The sequence below is a fragment of the Hermetia illucens genome, chromosome 3, assembly GCF_905115235.1.
Source record: "Hermetia illucens chromosome 3, iHerIll2.2.curated.20191125, whole genome shotgun sequence".
NCBI classification, from domain to species: Eukaryota; Metazoa; Arthropoda; class Insecta; order Diptera; family Stratiomyidae; genus Hermetia; species Hermetia illucens.
This window is the reverse complement of record NC_051851.1, coordinates 59,764,381-59,788,534: the sequence shown is the minus strand read 5'-3', so window position 1 is coordinate 59,788,534 and position 24,154 is coordinate 59,764,381. Positions and strand designations below refer to the sequence as shown.

The 24,154-nt window shown below is 40.1% G+C and overlaps 1 protein-coding gene across 2 annotated transcripts in view; it reads right to left on the bottom strand.

Annotated features, from left to right (window-relative positions):
- Nucleotides 1-24,154, bottom strand: part of LOC119651996 (serine/threonine-protein kinase 32A) — a 394,508-nt gene that overhangs the window by 78,562 nt on the left and 291,792 nt on the right. For both annotated transcript variants that reach the window (XM_038055918.1, XM_038055919.1), the window contains 3 exons: nucleotides 4,652-4,817; nucleotides 4,264-4,334; nucleotides 4,105-4,193 (listed from right to left, as the gene is read on the bottom strand). In XM_038055918.1, the coding sequence (XP_037911846.1) occupies nucleotides 4,105-4,193; nucleotides 4,264-4,334; nucleotides 4,652-4,817 (326 nt within the window). The remainder of the gene's footprint in view (nucleotides 1-4,104; nucleotides 4,194-4,263; nucleotides 4,335-4,651; nucleotides 4,818-24,154) is intronic.

Below are 24,154 nucleotides of genomic sequence, written 5' to 3'. Positions count from 1 at the left end.
GCTATCGCTGCAGATTGCGATGGGCCTGCCTTTCAACCATTCGTCAGTTACCCAGTTTGCCGCCGTTAGAATCGTATATACTTCACCTTGAAAAACCATTGCTTATTGTGCCAAAGGAAAAGCTCACTTTTCATCTCTATTCGAGAGATAGACTTCAACTCCAGAACCCTGTTCTGTTTTTGAGCCATCGGTGCCATGCACTCCTATTGGACTTCCCAGTTCTCTCTACGTTTCAAGGTAACCTCATAACTTCTACCAGTCAAATGTATGGGGACCCGAAAATCAGAATTCTTTGTAAGAACTGGATTCTGTTCCGCCAGTAGCCAGCAGCTAGTAGTCTCGTTCAAGAGGGGATACTGTAAAGTTTTGTCCCGACACGGTTCAGTCGCCATCATGTGTTGGAATAGTGAGGAGCGTGCCTTTGCCGTTGAGGTTTACTTTTCAAGCGGATGTTCGGTTATTGCAACACAGCGTGCATTTCGGAATCGCTTTAATTTAGCCCCGTTGGTTCCCGTCCCAGACCGCAAATCAATTGCTACATGGGCCACTACATTCAGACAAACTGCCAGTGCGACAAAAGGAAGAACTGGGGTCCCTTGGCCCGTTAGATCACCTGAGAACATTGAAGCAGTGAGAGCGTCAATGTTGCGATCGCCACGGCGTTCTGCGCGCAAACACGCATCTGCCCTTGGACTATCCGATCGTTCTGTGAGAAGAATTCTTCGTGATGACCTTTATTTTCATCCCTATGAGATGGCTATAGTGCAGGAACTTTCAGAACGTGACTTTAATTCTCGGATGAACGCGTGTGAGCTTCTTCTTGATGTCGTTCCCGAGGGTGCTATTGTTTTTTTTTAGCGATGAAGCCCATTTTCATTTGTGTGGGTCGGTTAACAAACAAAACATGCGCTACTGGGCTGACACCAACCCTCGAGAATTGTATCAAAAGCCTTTGCATTCACCCAAAGTCACAATGTGGTGTGAAATTTCCTCAGCTGGAATTATTGGTCCCTGGTTTTTTGAGGAAAATGAGGTTACAGTGACAGTGAATTCGGACCGGTATGTAAACATGCTACAGAATTTTTTTTTCCGACGGCTAGAAAATTTGGATTTGGGGGACACTTGGTTCAAACAAGACGGTGCAACAGTACACACTTCAAGAGCATCGATGGCTGTTTTGAGGGAACACTTTCCAGAGCGCCTTATCTCAATTAGAGGCGATTTGGAATGGCCGGCACGCTCTCCCGATCTGTCCCCTTGTGATTTTTTTCTATGGGGTTTTTTGAAATCCCGTGTTTATGTGAACCGTCCGAGAAGCCTACAAGATTTGAAGACCAACATCCAAGAAGAAATTGCCAACATAACACCTGCTATGCTAACAAGAGTCATGACAAACGCCAGAAATCGGTTTACGCAATGTATGGAGAATGGGGGACGTCACCTAACAGATTTGATCTTCAAAACAATGTATCGATGCTGCAAGCAATGGAGAAACTTGTGGAATATAGCGATCAGTTGCACCATCTTTTCATCGACTTCAAGGCCGCCTATGATAGCATAGTCAAGGAAAAACTGTACACGGCCATGAAAGAATTAGGTATCCTAACGAAACTGATAAGATTGCTGTGCATCCTCTTTAATCTGGCCTTCGCGATGCTGATTATAATATAGGAGGTACCATCCTCTTCAAGTCCACTCAAATTCCTGGCCTATGCTGACGATATTGACATTATGGGAAGAATAACCTGAGGTGTACAGTCTACCTTCACCCAGATCAAGCAGGTGACGCGACATCTTGGACTGCACATTAATGAAGGTGACACTAAGTACATGGTAGCGACATCAGCAACAAAAAGAAAAGAATCAGTAGCATGAAATAGTAGTGGCCAAATGAGTATAATAAAGATAGGAGACTACAACTCTGAGATTGTTGATAATTTCTATTATCTAGGGTCAAAAATCACAACTGATAACAGCTGTTCACTGCCGACAGACCCTATTTCAGCTTACAAAAAAAGTTTCGGTCGAGTGTCTCACCGTAGGGTGAAAGTTTATATTGTAGAAGATAATGATTTTATTACTCCCCGTGCATTCGTCGAAAATTTGGGTTCTTAGCAAGAAGGGGACGAGAATCCAATGAAGAATTTTTGGTACTTTTATCAGGATGGATGATTCCGTAGCCTATATAACTACGAAATTTAAAATCAATACCACGTCCCTCTGGTTGTGGATGAAATTCGGCCCAATAGGTTGCAGTGGGCCCGTCACTTAATCCGTATGGTTGAAGATGATCCAGCCCGAAAAGTCTATAAGGGCAATATATATGGTGGAGAAAGAAAACGTGGTAGACCCTACCTCAGATGAATCGATGGCGTAGACCAGAATGCCAGACAGCTTTTAGGGACATCAAATTGGTGAATTTCAGCGTAAAACCGGGATGTTTGGATACCGGATACCACTTGTGGCGCCGTTGATGATGATACCAGCTTCGGAGGCTTACGCAACTTCGGGCTCAAAGGAGTGGGAGTGTTTCCTCATTATATTCTTGTTTTATTGGGGAGAGCACATAAAATACAGTCCCAAGGCGGAGCCCTTTTTGCCGAAAGATAGTGTGAAACGGAGTCAGGTGAAGTCTAGGCTGGGTGTGGTAGAGCACGGGTCCTCTGAAGCAACTGGCTCTTATCTGTGGTCGGTCTGGTAATAGTCACAGATGCAAGTTTAAATAGAAATGGATCTTAGAGTTTTGGGTACAACGTGGTAGGGTTAATTAAATTTGTAATATAAGTGAATGTCGGGACGCAAACTAGGAAGTTAGGAGTATTCTGTAGAGGTTAAATCCATTCTTTCGTCAACTTGTCACACATGCCGCAAAGCCCCAGATACTAGAGGAGCCTTTGGGTCATAGTGCGACCATTCGCAGATCATTGCATCAACTGATTAAGCTGGGAGATCTGCGGACACTATCTACAGGGTCATCAATGGTGCAGTGCAACCTTCCTTGTAGATATCCCATCAACTCCTTTGTGGAGTGCTCATGTAGTATAACCGCACAATCTCTATTGTTTCTTCCTTCTATTTTCAGCGAGACTTCAGTGGTTCAGTTTCATTGTCATAATCCATAATACATAATACATAATACTACTGCGGTGTAAGTAATAAACTCACAGTTGTAAGACGAACTTGAGGCGAGCACAAACATCGATGACAACCAAACGATAGCGTCTAATCGCCTTGATCATCGTGCCGCATGTTTAAACTAAACTTAATATAAAGGAGAACCTCGGACATGTGTAGGCACCTAAATCAATCTGTTTGGACCTTCAATCTGTCTATGTTAGAACAATGCCCAACAATACCCAATAGTATAATGAGATTCACGTTCCCTAAATTGCCTATTTTCTATTTAGAATTCGACCAACATACAACTTATTGACAAATCCCAGCAATTCAATATACCCTTCCCATCCCAGAAATCCCAGTGATTTAAACTTTCTAAGCTTCTAATGCGATGGTGTTTTAATTCTTTATATCCAGGCATTCTCTGTTTGTTGGAGATATGCGGGCATTAACTTTATTGCATGTGTGCACGTGACATAGTAAGATTACACCTAACGGACAACTTTATTGTTTGACTTTCTTCCGTAAGCAGATACCAGTACATCTCGAGAAAGATAAAGTTAAGATGTTTTTGGAACAGTTCTTAGACGTACGGAATAGACCTTCATTGTTGGCAACTTTCTCTCAATGAGTAGATAATAGATAAGATCGAGTAGCATTTTTCGGTCACGATTGAGCATGGTCGTCTGCTTTTCTATTTGACCTAGCAATTCCTTAAATTGTCATGGGAATTGAATCTACGGCTTTGAAAAGGATTCGCCCTAATTTGAGTTCGATTCTGTGTTGAACAAAATGATACCAATAAAGCGGTTACGTGATTAATAGAAGCCTTTTGTGATAGTTCTCCCTGGGATATGTTACTAGGACATTTTAAGGAAGGCGGAGAGTTATGTGGCCTAATATTGCTTACAATCTGACGTGACCTTGAGACATAATAAAAGAGCAAAAAATCTAAATTAGAATATAGAAATCTTTGTTACAACTCACCTGTGAACGACTCGTTGTGATTGTAAATAGTCCAAGGCTGAGCCTAATTCACAGACTAGTAAGGCAACACTTTCTTCACTAAATTCTACCTGTAAAGACATTAAATAAAAAGTTTCAACTTTTGTCTGTATTATTTGACTAATGAAAATTAACACTTACTCGCTGCTGAAGATGATATCGAAGATCCCCACCCGTCAGGAGGTCGCAAACCATAAATAAGTCCTCTTCATCTGTGTTTCAGGATAATAATCGTCAATTGGTAAAGCACATATCAGTCAGGCAAGATGAAATCCGGGAAAGGAGAGAAAATATATGAAATCATCACGTCAAGAACCTTTACTTTGCGATTATTATTATTCACGGAGAAAGTCATGTGAAGCAATTTTTCACTCGGAAAACTTCTGCACACTTTTGAATACATAATGTGTGCAGCACTTTGGTTGTATCCTGTGCGCTGGAAGTTTCAGGTGAATGAACACTATTTCTTTTTTCAGACATATGCTCGTCCTGATTCCGATATCTAGTGGCATCCGCAGTATAGACTTACCTTGAAAAGAAAACCACAAGTTGACTAGAAAAGGATGTTCTAAGGATGCAAGAAGTTCGACTTCTTTCAAAACGCCACTTAAACCTCCTCGACTCTCGCACACTCCTTTGCTTACATACTTCATAGCGAACAACCTCCCCGTGTCTCGCTTCTGCACTATGCATACCTGGAAGAAAATATCGGAAAAAGATGAATAACAGCCCGTGATATTCTACTTGATGTATTGATAGTGATGAAGGTTATGGTGGCAAGGATAAGGTGGGTGATGAAGCTAGCGTAAGAATACATTCTTCATAATGTTTCCTTTGTGAAGATTGAAGGCATTTTCAAGATTGGGTTCGGGTGCTTTTGCTTTCAGATTCTCAGTTTGTGGATGAATTGTTAAAGGCTATTTTCCGGCATAACGAATATGTAGTGGAGGTGACTTAATGGTACATGAAAATGTCTGTTTTCTATGAGAAATTACCGGATGACTAAGCTTTTAAAGTCAAAACCATAAAAATAGCGTTGAAAATCCTTTTATCGCCGATGAAAGCTTTCTAATTAAATTGATAGGGAGAGTAATGACTTGAAGTGGCTGGTTTTTCAAGAGAGTAGACCAAGTAGTATTGTCCTGAAAATTTATAGTTAAAATTAAATGTGTCTTAATTAGCATCTCTGAGTAGAAGAAATAACTAAACAACATGCCACCCAGCAACTCCGTGATTTAAGGAAAGATGGAGGAAGATTTTCTCTAATTAGGAATCTTCTTGGAATTGACGCCCGCTTCTTAACAACGTGCCAGAAGATAGTGGCACGTTTGATAGTATTACTCTTTTCACTGGAACGCTAATAAGTGTTTTTGGAGCAAGTGGTAAATTAGCTCAGGATTAATGCTAATATTATCCCTATGTGGTTTCTACCAAGAATTTCTGGTCTCAATCAAGCAGCACAAATATAGTAGAGGGTTATAAATGAGAGGATTCTTCTTCTTGAGGAGGAGGCTTTAGGTCAACGAAAGACGGTGGCATTGGATTCATTTCGAGTGAGACAGCACGATGTTACCTGAATAACAGGGAGATGGTGGTGAACATTTTTAGAAATTTACTTCTTTATGTCGTTTCGAAAATTTCAGTAGATGTAAAGCAGTTCATCAGGTGGGTTGTGTGTGGGTGTGTGTTTGAAGTGGGGAGAACCATAGCCTCTGAGCGCTCAGATCGTAGTGAACCCATTGTACTCGACTCGTCTGCCCAACGAAATATCCCAGACACGTCTATGTGCAGGATTTCCGGATGTCCATTCTACCCACTGCAACTATGATAGAACACCTCTGCACTCAAGATTTAATATCTGGTGCGTCCATAGGCGGGGCATTCATGTAGAAAATGACCCGTGCATTCCGCTTCCTCATTACAAGAAGGGCACCTATCATCCTGCACAATTCCTATTGTGAACATAAGCCCAGCTAGTTAATTAAGGCTGACAGGATGAGAAAGGTTGGTCTAGGAAGCAGCTTTTAGGCTCTGCCTGTCAGTATGTGAAACCTTGTTTGCAGTTTTTAAAGGTAGTATTAATTAATCAATGCTACTGACACTTCAATTGCTGGTTTCCAGTCCAGGCGTGGGAAAAATTGAGCCCCTTTTTGCTAAAGCATCGCAGATTTTATTTCCCTTTACACCACAGTGGCCCATTGGAGTCGTAACTTCTTATCTTCTACTAAATAGATGTATGAGGATCTGAAAATCGAAGGCAAAGGCAAAGTTAAAAACTGGATTCAGTTCTCCCCATAACTATTCCAATACTCTATTACCCTCACGTTCGTTGCTCCCTCATGGATCTAAACGAATTACTCTATGAGCTTCTTTCATTGCAGTGCTTTGAATACATTGTATATCATCATCATTATCAACGACGCAACAACCGGTATCCGGTCTAGGCCTGCCTTAATAAAGAACTTCAGACACCCCGGTTTTGCGCCGAGGCCTACCAATTTGATATCCCTAAAAGCTATCTGGCGTCCTGACCTACGCCATCGCTCCATCTCAGGCAGTGTCTGCCTCTCCCTATTTCTACCATAGATATTGCCCTTATAGATTTTCAACCATACGGATTAAGTGACCCGCCCACCGCAGCCTCTTGAGTCGGATTTTATCCATGGCCAGATTTCGTCGTTATGTAGGATTCGGAATCGTCTATCCTCATGTAGGAGGCCAAAAATTCTTCGGAGGATTCTTCTCTGCAACGCGGCCAAGAGTTCGTAGTTTTTTTGCTAAGAACCCAAGTCTCCGAGGAATCCATAAGGACTGGCAAGATTATAGTCTTGTACAGTAAGAGCTTTCACCCTATAGTGAGACGTTTCGAGTGAAACAGTTTTTGTAAGCTGAAATAGGCTCTGTTGGCTGACAACAACCGTTCGCGGATTTCCTCATCGTAGCTGTTATCGGTTGTGACTTTCGACCTTAGATAGGAGAAATTTTCAACGGTCTCAAAGTTGTAATCTCCTGTCTTCATTGTTTTCGTTTGACCAGTGCGATTCCATGTTGTTCGTTCTTTCGGTTTTGATTTTGGTGCTGATATTGCCACCGTGTACTTCGTCTTGCCTGCATTAATGTGCAGCCCAAGATCTCGTGCCGCCTACTCGACCTGATTGAAAGTAGACTGTACATCTGGGGTTGTTTTTGAGTATACTTGAAGAGGATAATGCCTCTCGCATTTACCTCAGCATCACGGGTCGCTTTCTCGAGGGCCAGGTTAAAGAGGACGCATGATAGGGCATCCCCTTGTCGTAGACCGTTGTTGATGTTGAATGATCTCGAGAGTGATCTTGTTGCTTTTATCTGGTCATTGGTCAGGGTCAGCCTAGGCAGTCTTATCAATTTCGTTGGGGTACTGAATTCTCTCATAGTCGTGTAGAGTTTTACCCTGGCCATGCTATCATAGGCGGCTTTAAAGTCATATTCCAACAGTTTTTCCATCGCTTACCGCACAGAGAAAATCTGATCTGTTGCTGATTTGCCTGGAGTGAAGCCTCTATGGTATGAGCCAATGATGTTCTGGGCGTATGGGGCTATTCGACCTAGTAAAATAGGGGAGAATATCTTATAGATGGTACTCAGCAACGTGATAACTCTATAATTGCTGCACTGCGCAATATCCCCCTTTTTATGTATGAGACAGATAATGCCCTGTTGCCAGCCGTCAAGCATTGACTCGCTGTCCCATACTTTGGGCATGAGTTGATGAATTACTTGGTCTAATTGGTCGTCCCCATATTTAATCGATTCGTCTGTTATTCCATCCTGGCTACTTGTGATTTTTAAGTTTATGGATTGTTTCTTGTATGCTTAGTGATGCAACATTTGTCCATTATCTTCAGTTGGCGGGACTTTCTATTCGCCGTTATTTTGGTTGTTGAGCAGTTCATCAAAATATTCAACCCATCGCTCCAATATGTCCACTCTGTCGGAAACAAAAATTTCCCCCTTTATCTGGGCAGGATTAGCATCGAGGTGTATAAGGCTTCAGCCTGCTGACTTGCTGGTAAAACTTCCGCGCCTGGTGCGGTTGCTCTCCGTACTTTTCTAATTCACAGTCTTGTTGGTTCTCCCAGACTTCCTTTTTCCGTCTGTGAAGTTGCTTCTTCGTTCGACGGAGTTCGTGATAAGTGTCCGCCTGTATCGGCGCAGAACCCCTAGTTACCTTAGGTTTACCAAACACTAAATATTATTTCAATCCACTGAGTGAGGCAGTAAGGCAACAAGTCGCCGAAGACCAATAGTGCTTTCTCCACATGTAGCAACCGAGCTTAGTATTCGACAGCATTTTTATTGGTAAGATTTACTAAGCTGATCCTGACCAATCTGCGAGGTCCGATAAACGCAGCAGGATCACTTTCGAGACGATTCGACATCAGCAACGGTCTAAGACAAGGAGATGCCCTGCAAAAGTGATGACGAAACACCAAATATTGGCTTATGCTGATGATATCGACATCATCATGGGAAGAACGACCCCAGACGTACGAACCATTTTCGTCCAAATTGGGCAGGTGGCATTAGATCCATTAATGAGGGCAAAACGAAATCTAAGGTTGGAACCACCAAAAACCAAAGAATCAACATCAAATCGCACTGGTTAAACGAGAATAACAAAGATAGGGGATTACAATCTTGAGACCGTTAATAATTTCTCTTATCTAGGGTCGAAAATCATAACCGATAGCAGCTACAACGATGAAATCTGCGCGAGGTTATTGGAAGTGAATAGCCTATTTCAGTTTACAAAAACTGATCCACTCGAAATGTCTCATCATAGGATCAAAGTTCTTACTGTATAAGACAATGATCTTGCCCGTTTTCATGTATTCCTCGGAGACTTGAGTTATTAGAAGAAAAATTGCGAACAGTTCGAGAGAAGAATCCTCCGAAGAATCATTGGTTGCCTACATGAGGATGGACAATTCCGTAGCTTACATAACGACGAAATCTATGAGCGAAACCATGACCGTATAGTTGAGGATAAAATCTGGCTCAATAGGTTGCGTTGGGCGAGTTACTTAATTCGTATGGAAGAGGATGATTCAGTCCGAAAATCCTACAAGGGTAATATTTTTGATAGAAAAAGAAGACGAGACAGACCCTGCCTGAGATTGAACAATGGCGTAGGTTAAGACATCAGACAGCTTTTAAGGATATCGAATTTCTGGACGCAAAACTGGGATGTCTGGAGTTCCTTACTAAGGCAGTGATAGACCGGATACCGGTTGTTGCGTCGTTGATGATGATGATTTTTTTTTAGAAACACTTTTACACGTGGATAATTCTGGTGTTTTAGTGAAAGTTTTATGTTGAGTGATTACCAGCCGATTCCCCACAAGGTGAAGAGGCAGAAGGAAGGGCAATGGTGCGAAAACAGGAGTAGATAGTGGAACTCAAGTATGTATGATGAGGCAATTTTCACGAACACCCTAAACGAGTGGGGGAAGTAGCACAAGTGTGGTAAATGTAATAAAAAGATTATATAAGTCATGCGTTGTTTCTATGACTAGATGAGGAGGTTACCAGCACAGGGAGCCTGCCAACTAGTGTAAGGAGAGTATTAATACACTAGTGAATATTTTAAAGCGGGAAGGAGATGCTAGCAGGACAGGATGTATCCTTAATGGGAAAGGTTTTTCCGATAACTGCAAAGCTGCTGCTGCAGTATGGTTGGGGTACATCATATAACACTTCCTTCTCTCTGATGTGATTAAACTGCTGCATCAACGCACGATTTCTTGGCGAAGGTTGCATCAAATTAGCAGCCTTAAGCAATTTGGTCTACCAAATTGTTCGCTGCTATTTCATCGGGCACCAGCCGAGTCTTTCCGCCAAACACATGTCCTTTATAATATACTGTGTATATTTGCTTTATCTTTCTTTGCCAGATTATCAGAAGTCTTAGACGTATTATTTCCCCTCTCTTTCTTTCTTCGTCTTTTTAAGGTTTTGAGTAAAATCTTATTAGAACGGATTCAATTTCTGTCTGTCGCACCCGATTCATTTGGAAACGGCTGAGGCTATTGTCATGAAATTTGGCGAGAAAATGCGGTTTGTAAATCCCTTGAAATATAAGTGGCGTCATCTTGTAGTGAGTGTAGGGGAGTTCCCTAAAGATGTGAAAGCGGGGTGTATTTTGTTTTTACAGAATATAGTAATATGGTGTATCAAATGAAAGAGCCAGATTAGTACTTTCTGCAACTGATCTTATTCGTGAATTTGGTGAAACATAGGGGAGTGAGGGCTTAAAATGTGTGCCTCCACCGAAGCAACTATTCGTGTCGAATTCTTCCTTATATTAAAAGCAAAACCAACTCAACTCCGCCATCTCCCACCTGTGTGAAGCCGACGAAGGATAGGACTTTTGAACGAGCCACCTTCAAAATCTCATATACGCCGTCGCAAAAGCTTCCTTTTGGCCGCAAGAGATATTTGAGAGGTGTGTGAGATTTCTCTTCCTTTCGTACCTAGGATTCTATAACCGTACGAGTCGTTCCGCCAAACGCATGTTCTTTTATAATATCCTGTGCATTTTTGCCTTGTTTTTCTTTGACAGCACATCAGAAGTCTTAACCGTTTTACCCCCTCTTCTTTTTCCAATTTTTTAAGGTTTTGTGTAAAAGTTTATTAGATCCGATTCAATGTTTGTCTGTCATACCCGATTTATTTGGAAACGGCTGTCATAAAATTAGTGAGAGAATGTGGTCTGTGAATCCCTTTAAATACATTATATGCTAAGTTTAAGGGGGTGCCCCTTACATGTGAAACGGGGCTGTGAATTTTTTTTCACAGAATATAGTAATGTGTGGTACCAAATGAAGGGCCCAATTAGTACTTTCTGAAACTGATCCTATACGTGAATTGAGTGTAACAGGTGTCGTTCTCTCTCCACCGAAAAATCTGAATAAAACCACAATGGATCACCTATACCAAATCTAGGCCTCAAAATACATCGCATTGCGATACGTGCTGAAATAAAGGTTATAATACTAGAGGTATAAAATTCGGTACCGTCATAAGTAATAATATAATATACAATTTTGGAAAGTTTGAAAGAATGCAGCTATTATTAACAAAGTTATAGAAGATCAAAGTTTTGCATTTCACGTCATTTTATCGCAATCTAAGACGTGTATGACGTCTTCATCATGTAATAATAATAATCGTTGGTGTAAACATTCCATATTGGATCAGGGCCTTGAAGTCTGTTGAAGCACTTCATTCAGCATTACGCTCGCTCGAGATGATTACCCTGATTTGACTCAACCTTTCACTACCACAGCCCAGCTCTTTAACCACTTGAGCTATCTGGACCCATCATATAAAGTGAACTCATTTGAATGGCGAAGTTGAATAAATTAAGGAATATTTTGAATGAAAAAACATGGATAGGACATTTCTCAAACAAGATGAGTACAAAACCTCCCAAAACCCAATTGGAGTTAACTCTGTTTACTGTGCGTTAAAGAAATAAATAAACATCACAACATCATCGCATCAACACCCAGTGTCCGCTGATGATATTCCGTCATAAGGCATCACTAAATACCACTGAGTAATACTGTGATGTTTCCTTCGATGTGATACGATATTGTCGGTTCTGGTGTGATATGAAATCAGAAAATATCACCAAACTTGACCGAGTAATATCGTAATGCATTCAGTACGTTACATTGCCCTTTGTAAATAAGCACTTAAATTCAGGTGACAGCTCGTTCCCAAGAATCATGAATTTGCAACACGACTGTTTTTCAAAAGGTGACGTGATATTATAAAACTCTCCGCGATCTAATCATAGATTGTCTTCTCCAGTAAACACAACAGGAGGATGTAGGGTAGACAATCAACGAATCTGTCTGATTTGTTAAAGAATCTAAACAAGGGGCCTGGAACACACGGTCCACGAGGCAATGCTTATCAGCAGGCATAGGGAGAATCTGTAATTATGCGGTGTTTCCAGCGATTAATTATCTGAAATAATAAAAAACTTCTGTTGATATTTTTATTTTTGCAAAAAGTTATATTTCGGGAACCACTTTTTCCCTTCATCAGTGCTAACAACTCCTTGGACTTGTTAGCACTGATGGTCCTTGGTCCATGGTCCTTGGACTTGTTAGCACTGATGGACTAGTTTGGGATACTCAGACTTTGTGATACCTACACAGCCAATACAAAACGGTTGTATGAGATCAGAGAGCGAGATAAACAATTTTGCGATTTAAAGGTGATAAGATACATCGCGGAAAGGAAGACATATTGTCTAATCCCAAAGATTGATCTTTTTTGAAATGGATGTATTATTGGCTGAGATTTATGGGAAGCAAGAAGAGGATTGAAACGCTATTCTTAGAAATAGTATAGTCAAAGGAAGCCTGGAATTCAGTAAATGAGATCATCATTTGCATTCATAGTGAATCGCGGGAGGCAGAACTGAGACGAAGAACTTTTCAAATTGGACTTGAAGTTGCAGGTTTATTGTGTGTAGGGGTTTTAGTTAAATATTCTTCCATAGGGATGCTGTCTCCTGATAAAATGCTATAAGTTAAAATTTGTTTTTTTTTCTAGCGTTTCAGTTATAGATAAGGAAATGGTGTCATTAAGTCATTCTATTCTTCAACTATCCGAAACTTTAAGAAATCCCATGTTTCATTAATTCTTTTTATTGTAATAATGAACCTAGATTATTAAGTAAATGAAGTTCTGCCACTATTGCTGCTTCCAAATGTGTCACGCTCTAGCTCCAAGTAGTTTAAGCTGCTGTAAGCTCCTGTAGCTAATGCCAGCATTGTTCTATAGTGCTGATCACATAATTAACAAGATGCAACACCGTGCTGATTTTGCTGAGGTGTAAATACACCGTTTATTGATTAAGGAGCTTATTCATCCTTCACAGACTTCAAATCCGTTAAATTAGGTTTCAAGCATTTGTCAGACTTTTACTTTCAGTGTCGCAGGTAAATCTATTTTCTGTTACAACAATAAGGCTCTTGCTCTTTATTGCTTGTTTAAGTTGGGCCCAACATGGCAAACTTCAATCTAACCCTTCGATTTCAACTTTTCGAACACATCTTTTGGGAAATTTGAAGTTGCTTAATCCTCCTCCTTTGGAAATAAATGTGTCCTGCACATATAAAAGAGGACTAATAAATGGAGAGCAAGAGAGCTTTGACTTTGGGGACGACATTGAAAATTGCTTTTGGCTTCTTTGTGAAAGACTTAATTAAATCCGTTCAGTCGTGCTATATCAGAATAAAATTACAATCATGTCAAAAGATAAAGCCATAAAACCTGAGATTGAATGGCAGACAGTCAATGGATGTCTATACGTCTGTGAAGTTTAAAAATATGGTTTCAATTACATATTTCTTTCTTTCTGGAAAAGTTCCTCAGATGACAAGCTACGCAATATATGAGCGTATGTAGCTGATATGTGTCTCACTCCCTATCAAATACACATTTCGTTGTCCTTCCTTTTCCCTTCCTACCTATTCTGTTCTATTTTTGAGATAATGGCAGGATAATAGCAACCCATCAAATTAGCTCAATGAAACTAATGGTGGAGTTAGCACTCTTAAAGGAAAAGAAATGGCCATCGAACAGAAATAGTCTTTTGGAGACGGCACAGATTCTATTTCGTGTCAAAATGACCCTTGGATTTCTTTTCCTGATCCTATCTAATGATTGAGAAAGTAAATATCAAAATGGAAACGACGAAAGAGACATAATGGAACGGAAGATGCTCTCATCCTAAATAAGGGCATCAACATCTTAGTCTGACATGAAAAAATGATACCGATGACAGCCAAGGCATAGCTGTGAATGGCATATGAAAAAATGTGCTTGATATCGATTGGCTATTTCAATAGAAGATTATAACAGAACCGAAAACATATTGAGGGTGATAAGGTTCAAGTTAAGGTCAAGTTGTCATTGCGGTCCATTAGATACTGAAGATCTAGGAGATGAAAATGTTTACTAGGCAACTGGATTCAGCGAATCGCCCAGAATAATACTAAATCAATTAATGGATCTAGAGAAATGTGGGTATAACCATTAGATATAAGTCAGAATTTGCGCTTTCGCAGTGAGCTCCTAAATATGCCTTATAAGATTACATGAGTATCTTTTGCTTTAAAAATAATTTTCTAAACAGTATTCTTACTTTCGAAAAATTAATTTAAAGAGTTCTGTCTTAATTTTTCAGGAAACTTTATTAACGGGTCCTTTAGAAACTTTTAGCCAGCAGCAGAGATCGAACTGGGAATGGTCTACTCGTCCCATTATGCTTTTCATGGTTGATGAGTGCAATTCTGTGTCTCAGAATGCAGACTGCGGATAATCAGTTTTTTTTATAGATCTCTGGCGGAAAAAGGGATTCCTTTGTAATGGAGGTTTTTACAATTCACAGAAAGTATGCTCTGCTTGGTGTAAATAATGACTAAAAGGGATAGAGATTTTCGGGTAGTCTTTAGTTCTCCAATTTACTTATGTCTCGGGAACGGCGACCATGCTTCGCAATCGATCTTCTTGCTATTACCTTTTGCTTTTTTCAAGGGTTTCTGATTTTATTCTGGAACGGACAAGCTTCGCCAGAATACATAATTTCAGCGGTACAGGTTGGTTATTCTGAAGTTAAGCGAGGTAATATGGTGTAACTCTGCGAAGTGCCCCTCTCCCTTCTTGTGGGACTGCCTTATTATAGTCTGGTAATCGTGCATTCATTGTCAGATTAATGATTCTTGCATCCGCAACATGTGCCCTCATGTTATGAGAACTGGTATCGCACAGAATATTGGCTGAGAAATTTCACCCCAGAGTAAGGAACATCTCAATAGTACAAAGTTACGTACCAACAGAAATTTCCGATAACCTATTTATCCAAGTAGGCTTTGAATTTGCATGCAGTCCAAGAAAGGCTTGTTAAATTGACATTGTGGTCGTGGGCTGAAGCCCCCTGTTCGGACTGTGATGGGAGAAAAGAATCTTGGCGGTAATAAAGGAAAAGGTGAGAGGTTTGTAGGTTTCTGCAGCTTCTGCCGCCTCTAGATTGGCAGCGCACTTTTCGAAAAGTCTATCATAGGGTCCGTGACGCTTTCAACTGACTGATAACCAATACTGATCAGATCGACTTCATGATGGCCAATAGTTGTTTTCCAGATGTGCTTAAGAAGAGAAGTGCTGACATTGACCTCGAACTTGAGCATCATTTGAAGGTCCCTTGCTTTCACTTTTGTATAGCATCCACAACACCTCGCAGGAGTAGAGAGCGTTGATCTCCGAACTTCAACAGGGTTCGCTTACGTGATCTGCTTTCGTCCGGTATTAGAAAAACCATCCTTCGGACCGAGCATTGGGCCGGAATTAAAAGTGCTCTTTCCTCTGGTGCAAATGAAGTTATCGACCACGCTTCAAAGGAGTGTCATAAGATCGAGCTGATTGACGAGAATTGGAAGCGGAACGGCGAGCGTAGAGAACAGGGGCTTTTATTGCCGCTGCGATTAGGAGCGAATGTGATGCACTTCAGACCGGGACCGTGCAAAATCTCGGAAAGAGCAGTCTAGTGTACGTCGTGATTAAAGACAGTTTATTGTTTTGTTGGCCAGTGAGGAAGAAGTTGTCGAAAATAACAACGATTTGAAAATCGTACACCACAGCACGTAAGTCTTTGGATGGTCTGGCCAGAGATGTTAATGGTTGCCTCCTCATATACGATTATGAGCAGCTGAAGGGGTTGGAGGAGCACTTCATCACGGTTCTCAGCAGATAAAATGATTGGTCACGGTAATTGCGGACACGTACCGCTTTTTTAAAGAAAATTATCTTGGCCATTAATGAGCTCATGCAGGGTAAATGCAGGCTTAACCGTCTCCCCACTTTTCCATAGAGCTGGTGCTTCGCCTTTTCTGTAAACCCTAAGAATCCCAGGCATTTCCCAGTGAAAGGGATGATATTCAACATTTCCGTCGAAAAGCAATTAACAAAACGATAGTGGAAAGCATCAGAAAACACCTTGAAAGCTTGATCGACAAAAAGTAAGCTGGTTTTGGTTCTAGATGATATTGCAATGACTACATCAACACTCTTCCGACCATAGTAAAGGAGTGCGCGTAGTTCAGATTTTCGCTTCACCTGTTCTTCATGGATTTCGAGAAAGCTTTAAACAGTGTGAAACGCCGCATTCCGAAGAATCTAATGCCTATTATCACTATGGTGGCTCAAAATATCAGGCGTGCCGTTGAGGTAAAATTCCAGTGAAATTCGCAGTTGAAAGAATAGTTTCACAATGCCTTTAATGCAGCCTTGTCTGAATGCTGTTGAGGGCATCGACAGGCCATACTTCTTTTCCTCAAACCCTCGACTATGCTAACGATATCTGCTTGTTTTCACACCCTGTCATGGACTGGCCCATGCTCTGGATTTAGAATAAAGGAAAGGCGGATTCAGACTGAAAATAAATACCAACAATACATAGATTTTCATGGTCACTGCACTTTTCCTGTCTGCGCTAATGGGCTGAAGCCCTTGATCAATTTGTCTATCTTTGTAGCGTTGCATCCGCTACGGCTCCACCAAGTTCGATGTTACTCAAAGCATAACAACGGTAGCTCCGCGTTCGCTGTTTTGGTCAAAACATGGATATGCAGATACCTCAACATCAACATTAAGTTGAAACTGTTCGACACCCATGTTAGTTCTACGCTGTTATATAGGAGAACCACCAGGAAACTGACCTATTACTTCAAGTTCCAAGTTTTCATCAAATCATGTTTGCGTCAATGAAGAACTTTTTCGGCATACGGGTTAGATATATGTGGACGTACTGACAGGAAGACGGAAGTGATACTAGATAGATTATACATTGAGAAAGAGCGACAGTTGCAGCGCTAGCTAAACTATGCAATGGAATTCATTATATCAAGATGGTCGACGAGTTGGTCAAAGGCCTGATCTGAATGTAGACGCGAGGTTCTTCAGCATATCAAGCCATCGTTGTTTCGGCCGAACTTGTGGACATTTTTCATTGACTTCAATATTTAGACCAAACTTGGCAAGTGAATTCTTGTTAGCGCGAATCACATGACTATACAATTGAAGACGCGTCTCTCGCCATCTTTCCACGATTGGTGCAACCCTATATCGATGATGGTTATTCTCATTTTGGGTGTAATCTAGGGTGTTATGTTACTGGTCCAACGCAACATCTTTATCTTCATTAGCGCGAGGCGCCTTCCACTGTCTTTTATTGTCGGTGGTGTACGTGTAGTTGATTCGCTATTTAAGGCTAAATCGTCATCACCGACGGGGCAACAATGGGTATCTGATCTAGACCTGTCTTACTAGGGAACTAAAAAGATCCTGGTTTTGCGCCTAGGTCCAAAAATTCGATGTTCCTAATAGCGGTTTGGTGACGACCCTCAACTACCCGATGTTCTGGTTGTTGATCAGTTCATCAAAATGTTTAACCTATTGCTCCAATAATTGTATCTGCTCGAAAATACGATTTCCCTTTTTGAGTCGGCAGGATGAGCGTCGAGGTGTATTTTGCTGATTTGTCGGTAAACTTTCGTGCTATGTAAGATTGGTAGCTCTACTTTCTACTAAGTTTAAAGATTTCTTTATTCTCTCAGGCTGCTTTTTTCTGTCTGTGTTTTTTCGCACGATTTAGTTAGTGGCCAATCTCCGCGCGTTCTCGTGCTCTTTAAGAAAGATGTATTCCGTCACTTTGCTAGCTTATGTTTCGAAATGTGTCTCAAAAGCGCAGGGTTGTTCGCTTATGTTTTCAAAGCCGGCAGCCGAAAGTTTAGTTTTCTGGCTGATTAGGAACTCATTCCAGTAAACCAATCCCTATATAGTGGGTCTCCTATGACGCTGTGCCATCAACTTTATACTGGCACAGGATCTCGGCTAGCTGCAGAGTAGTCTTCGTTTTGTACAGAAACTGTAAGTTCTGCGTGAAAAAGCGCTAATTGTTGGTCCTTTCTCGTCCTTCTATGGCTACGTAAGAATCGGTTTGGTTGTTGGCCCTACACAATCCTACCTGTAATCCCCCTCCCCCCTTTGGTACAGTTTGTCTCGTTTTTAGGCGCGGGAGAGTGGCATTCATTCATCTTTATCTACTGTTTTTTATTAAGAAAGAGATAAAATAAGGTTTACTAGCAGAGCTCTTGGTATTGGGTCAGCAGGCCTTTACCATGTTTTGCGCGTCATTGTGAGTACCAATCGATGCTTTTGACTTACGATATATACTACCCTTTGATCAGAGAGTAAATGACAGTGATACGGGAAAATGGACAGAATTCGGTACTTTCCATACTTTCACCTATGCAAACACCAAACAGTTGCTTTAAGAAACGGAATCTAGGCCAAGATTCACAGGTAAAATAAGGAAGCGATTTCCGGAGGCGACTATCGATCTTGGAACTTGCGCGTTAATGCACTCCTCCTTCTTTCCACATAGTTATTTATCGCTACACCGCAAGTCTTAGAAGATCTACTCCTTCCACTCGTATGAAAACCTTGGGAATCTCAGGCCTGTCCAAGTGAATAGTAGAAAAAGATTATCGTTTATCTTGACAAGTAAAGGGTATCTGCGTGCTCCATACCGTTGCAAAGAAAATAGCTAAAATAATGTTAGAATGAATCAGCAACCCCGCGATAACTTGATCGACAGGGAGCACGTTGGTCTTTGCTCCAGATCTTCCTGCATTGCCCCATCCACACCCTACGGATCATATAAGAACAGTACGCGGAGTTTAGATTTTCGATTCACCTGCTTTTCATCGATTTCGAGAAAGCTTTCGTTGGTGTGAACAGGGAGTGTATATGGTGCGCTCTACGCAGGTTGGACATTCCGGAAAAACTAATAGCTATTATTAGAGCGATATATGACGCAAAATGTCATGTGCTGTATCGAGGTAAAATCTAATGGGAATCCGAGGTCAAATGCAAGTCCGCCAGGATTGCATCTTGTCAGCGAGATTATTTCTTCTTGTTATCGGCAACGTTCTTCATGCTGCTTTGTCGGGAGGATGTGGAGGAGTTCAATGGACTACGACATTCTCAACAATACTGATGACACCTATTTGCTTTACCACCGAGTTATGCAACTCAGCCAAATAGCTTGGGATTTGGAAAGAGTGACAAATAAAGTTGGATTGAAGATCAACAAAACCAAAGTTGAAAACTTTCCCTGCATCAATGGGTAGTGCATTGAATGCGCGGATTAATTCGTATATATAAGAAGTGCGTTTTTAGCTAATGTTTGTACCGAACTGGATGTCACATGACGCATTAACAGCATTACGTCTGCTTACGCTCCCTTGTCTTAAATCTGCAAATGTAGTTACCGCAACACTAACATCCAGTTAAGACTGCTCTGTGTTAGTGTCATTTTTTTGTTGCTGTATGGGAGTAATACATGTTATCTCCACTGTTACTGAAAAACTCCAAGCTTTCGTGAAATCTTTTTGTGAAGTGTCATTGGAGCGTGCTGGCCTGATAATATTTCAAACGAAGAACTTGGTCGGCACACAGGTCTCTCACCCGTGGGCGTTGTGATCGGAAGGCGGAAGTAGTAATGGATCGGTCACGCATGAAGGAGGGGCAGCAATTCCATTACTGGCTGCACCATGCAGTGGAACCCAGTCCACCAAGAAGGCCCACAGGTGGATTGCTCCAAGAGCACTTGGAGCAGAACAGTAAAGGATGAGCGCGGGCATCTCGCGAAGTCCTGTGGGGAGTTGAGGAAGGTGTGGTTAACGCGCTATATCTCACAAGGGGTGAGTAGCTACTATATGTATATATATGTAAATGTGTATTACAAAAAAATGTAAAGGCAGTTACAATAATTTTCACGTAAATTCTCCATATCCCTATTTTCCACAGACTGAAATTTATGGTTGGTTGTGAAACATATCATCACCTTTATAAAGGAAATATAATACCATTCTTTAGGATTTATACGACGTACATATGATGTACATATGTTAATTTTCCTAATGAAAGACGTTTCCAAACCATAAAACTGTTTCAACCATTCATATTCCTTAGGAAGTACTGAAAGTTGGATGAATTTAAAACTTTGTGCTTTCCAGTGAACTTAATTTACATCGTTTATGTTACAATTATATTATATGTATGTATATCGGGAAAATATAAGTAGACAGATAAGAAAATATTCCGCAAAAGATCTTTATGTATACATCCGCAGTAATTGAGTTGCTTTGGAACTTATAACGCTTTTTAAAAAGATATATACATCTTAAGGGGGTCATCCCGTGTAAAGGCCGTTTTTTCTGACTTCTTTAGAATATTTTTGTGAAGAGCTGGATAAAGATACAAATCCGAATTGTTCACCATAGATTTATAAATATCTTGACCATCCATGATAATTTTTCTAGGCAGATCACATCGTTCATTATTGAAAGACAGAACAATTTACACACCCATCTCCAAAAAGTGTTTTTCTGCTGCCACGCTAGAAGGCGCTGCGAAAATCTTAAAGAAACAAAGTCCGCAAACTTACGGATTATTAAAAGATATTAAAAACTAAATTTTTGGTGCCGTGTTAAACGTTTTTTGTGAATTTTGGTGTTTTTTACGGCTTCCTCAATGAATAAAAAAAAAACTACTGAATGAATCGCAATTATCCTAGTTTGCGGACCGTAGAAATATGTTTTAAAAAAGTCGTGAAAATTTCAAAGAATTTCGTTTGATCGATTTTGGACTACGGTGGTAGCCGATTTTCAACATGCAGTTTCGAGAAAAACACATTTAAAAAGTAGAATGCGATTTTTAGTCATAAAACCTTAGGTTTCTTGAAGAAACGCATGTACGGCCTTGGCTTCAATTCTTGTCCTTTTAGCGAAGTCATTCGAACGTCACTCGGACCGATAAATACGAGCTTTATTACGGAGATCGACATAAATTTGACATGTGACTTATCACGTGTTTAACACTATAATTTCCGAACGGCTCCGAATATCGAAAAAATCACTTTGCCCATACATTCTAGACCATATCTAGATACAATTGATGCAAAAAAAACCGATTCCGCGAATCCGACACACGGGATGACCCCATTAACCGGGATGGTTTTGATAATTCTGTTATATACATACACGATATATCTTTGCGCTGTTGGAAGATAATTTTGTGTTTGATGGATCAACCGTGCTAGTTGCTTTTAAATGTATAAGTTTGGTTCCGAAAACGTTTATGTAAGTGTTAATTTTTAAAGAAAAACTTTCTGAGATCTATTACTAAAGTGAATTCAAATTCACTAACCAATTTCATTTCAAATTTCCTTGCAGAATTCATCAAAAATCGCCCAACTAATTAAATTTTATTTTGGAATCTGAGTAAACTCGTAAGCTAGAAGTTGATTATACAACTTGGAAAGTTTAAATAGTTTCATCAAATTCTTTCATGAAATTGAACTAAATTTTCTGCACTCCTTAAAAACCACTACCCTTCTACCCTATTCCGGTGCCGGATTTTCATGGAAAATTCCTTTAAACTTCGAATGTTCAAATGAAAAATGCAATAGTGAACGTTGCAAATCGACATTGAATTTATCCGTTATCTAATAGTATTTATGTATGTACTACATGGAAAGTTGTAGTATATTTTGGGGTAGAATTGATATTTTTGTGAGAGCGTTATAGTTAATTGGAATTTGAATGGTTGACCGAGACACCGTTGATGACTATTGATTTCATCTCCTTGCTTAGATACCATTACAGTAGTCTCCGCACCAATTGCAATAGTTCTAACTTTAGTGAGTCCTATGACTGCAATTTCCATGGTGGTGACAGCAATGGAAATTTATATCTTGTGTTTAAGTAAAGGTCAAAATCGAGATAGTGACGTTGAAATTGAAGGGTTAAATGTTTGAAATCGATGCAGACAGGGTTTTCTGTGTTTAATACGGCTGCTATTGTTCAGGTATCCGTTGGATATACTCGTATGCATTTCATTATCGCTACTTTGAAAGTTCTAAAAAGATACGACGCGAAAAATTCAAGCGTTGTACTCATACGAGCTCGTCTTAGAAGGTTGCATATTTATTAATTATTTTGTAGTGTCCGCCGCAACATGGGCACCATTTCGTTCGTTTTGCCCTGTGACAAGACATTCAAATATTTTAAAATATGAATTTATAAATTTTCTTTTCGCAATTTTATCCAGAAAACCCTATCTTTCAAATTTCACGGAACTTTAACATTCATTTAAATGTTTCTAAACATAATAAGAAATTTTCAAATATTTTAAAATGATTATGAGTCTTTTTTAAGGTTTTGTGTAAACACAAAATCTTATTAAAATCGGTTTACTGTCTGTCTGTCTGTCTGTCTGTCTGTCTGTCCGTCTGTCTGTCTGTCCGTCACACGCATTTTTCTCGGAGAGGGTTATAGTGATTGACACTAAATTTGGTAGAAAGGTGGGAACTGTGAACGCTCACGCATACAGTGAATCACATCCTTTTACGTCGAATTTAAGGGGGGTCCCCATACATGCAAAAGGGGGGTGTAGCATTTTTTTTCATCAAATATAGTCATGTGGGGTATCAAATTAAAGGTCTCGATTAGTACTTTTCAAAGCCGATTAGTTTTGACATTCGTTGGAAGGGTGGGGAGCGCGGGGGGTTGAAAGTGACCACTTCTTTAAGGGGGCCATTCTCAGAAACTACCAAACCGAAAAATCTGAAAAAAAAACCAGGAGGCTGCCACTATATGGTGCCTGGGCTCTGAAACACCTCCCATGCCGATATCTGTTTAAATAAAGTTAATAATAGTATATTACTACAATTTTTTGTATTTGGTTAGAAACCCCCCTTAAGTTCATCCTAGTATCATGAAATTTTGCAGTGATATAGGCTATAATATAGAGCATGATCTTACCAAGTTTGGTGGAAATTGCACTATTACTAACAAAGTTATAATACCTCAAATTTGTTGCTTCTTTGAAAATTGAAGACTGTGAATGTCAATAGCACCCGAAAGTGGATACTCTCACATAATATATGGATATATTACGTGCTACGTACTAAGAAATACACAAAACCTTTCATACCTGAAGCGTCCAGCTTCCGGTTTCCCGACTTGTTTGTTGTTATTTTCACTATACACCTGATCATGCTGCGTATCATTACATGCGTTTCTATCGTTTGTTTCGGGCCAAGGCGAAATGCTATGCGATTGGAAATGTTGGCATGTTGTGGGAATTTTTTTTTTGTTAGAAAAGACCAGTTCGATAAAGCACAACGGAAAATATAAAAAAAATTGAGGTAGATTTTGTTAGTGCCCCAGCTGTAGATGGTTTCTGGGTTCACTGTCTAGGCCAAAAGAAAAAAAATTAGTGAGGCATTGATCGGTTGAGTGAAAGTGGCTAGGGGACTTACTTACTTACTTACTTTGAAAGATCTGAAAGTAAATTGCCTTAAATTTGCTCTCAACTGAAGCGGAGATAGTTGTAAAGTTGGTATTTCCCAAGAGTTCTAAAGAGTGAACATGAAGTTGTGAAAAATGCAAAAAAAATTAGAGTAGTGTGAAAAAAGTGAACAGAACGGAATAATGAATAATCGAACCGTATTAGCGTTGTTGGAAAACGTGAAATTTTATTTCACGAAAGTGATTTGTAAATTAATTTTGGTTAAAGGGTGCCGCAAGGATATTTTCTGCATTAAGTGTGCGTCGTAGAAAGAATATCGTGTTTGTAGGTTTTCGTTAATTTCTGTTCGGAATGTATGAGATACATTTTCCTTGAAAAGACTCCAGAGGCGAAAAAGAAGAGGAAAGCATTAACGTTAATCGTGAGGCGCCACCGTGTTTGCGTTATTTGAAAAAAGAATAAAAGTATTCCTCATTTTTGTTGAAATATGGTCTTTACTTTCTTATAAATCATCCCTAAGGGCTTTAGGGATTGAAGAACGGATTTCTTTTGCCTCATAATAATTTTTTACTTCTTCATTCTCTTATTTATATTT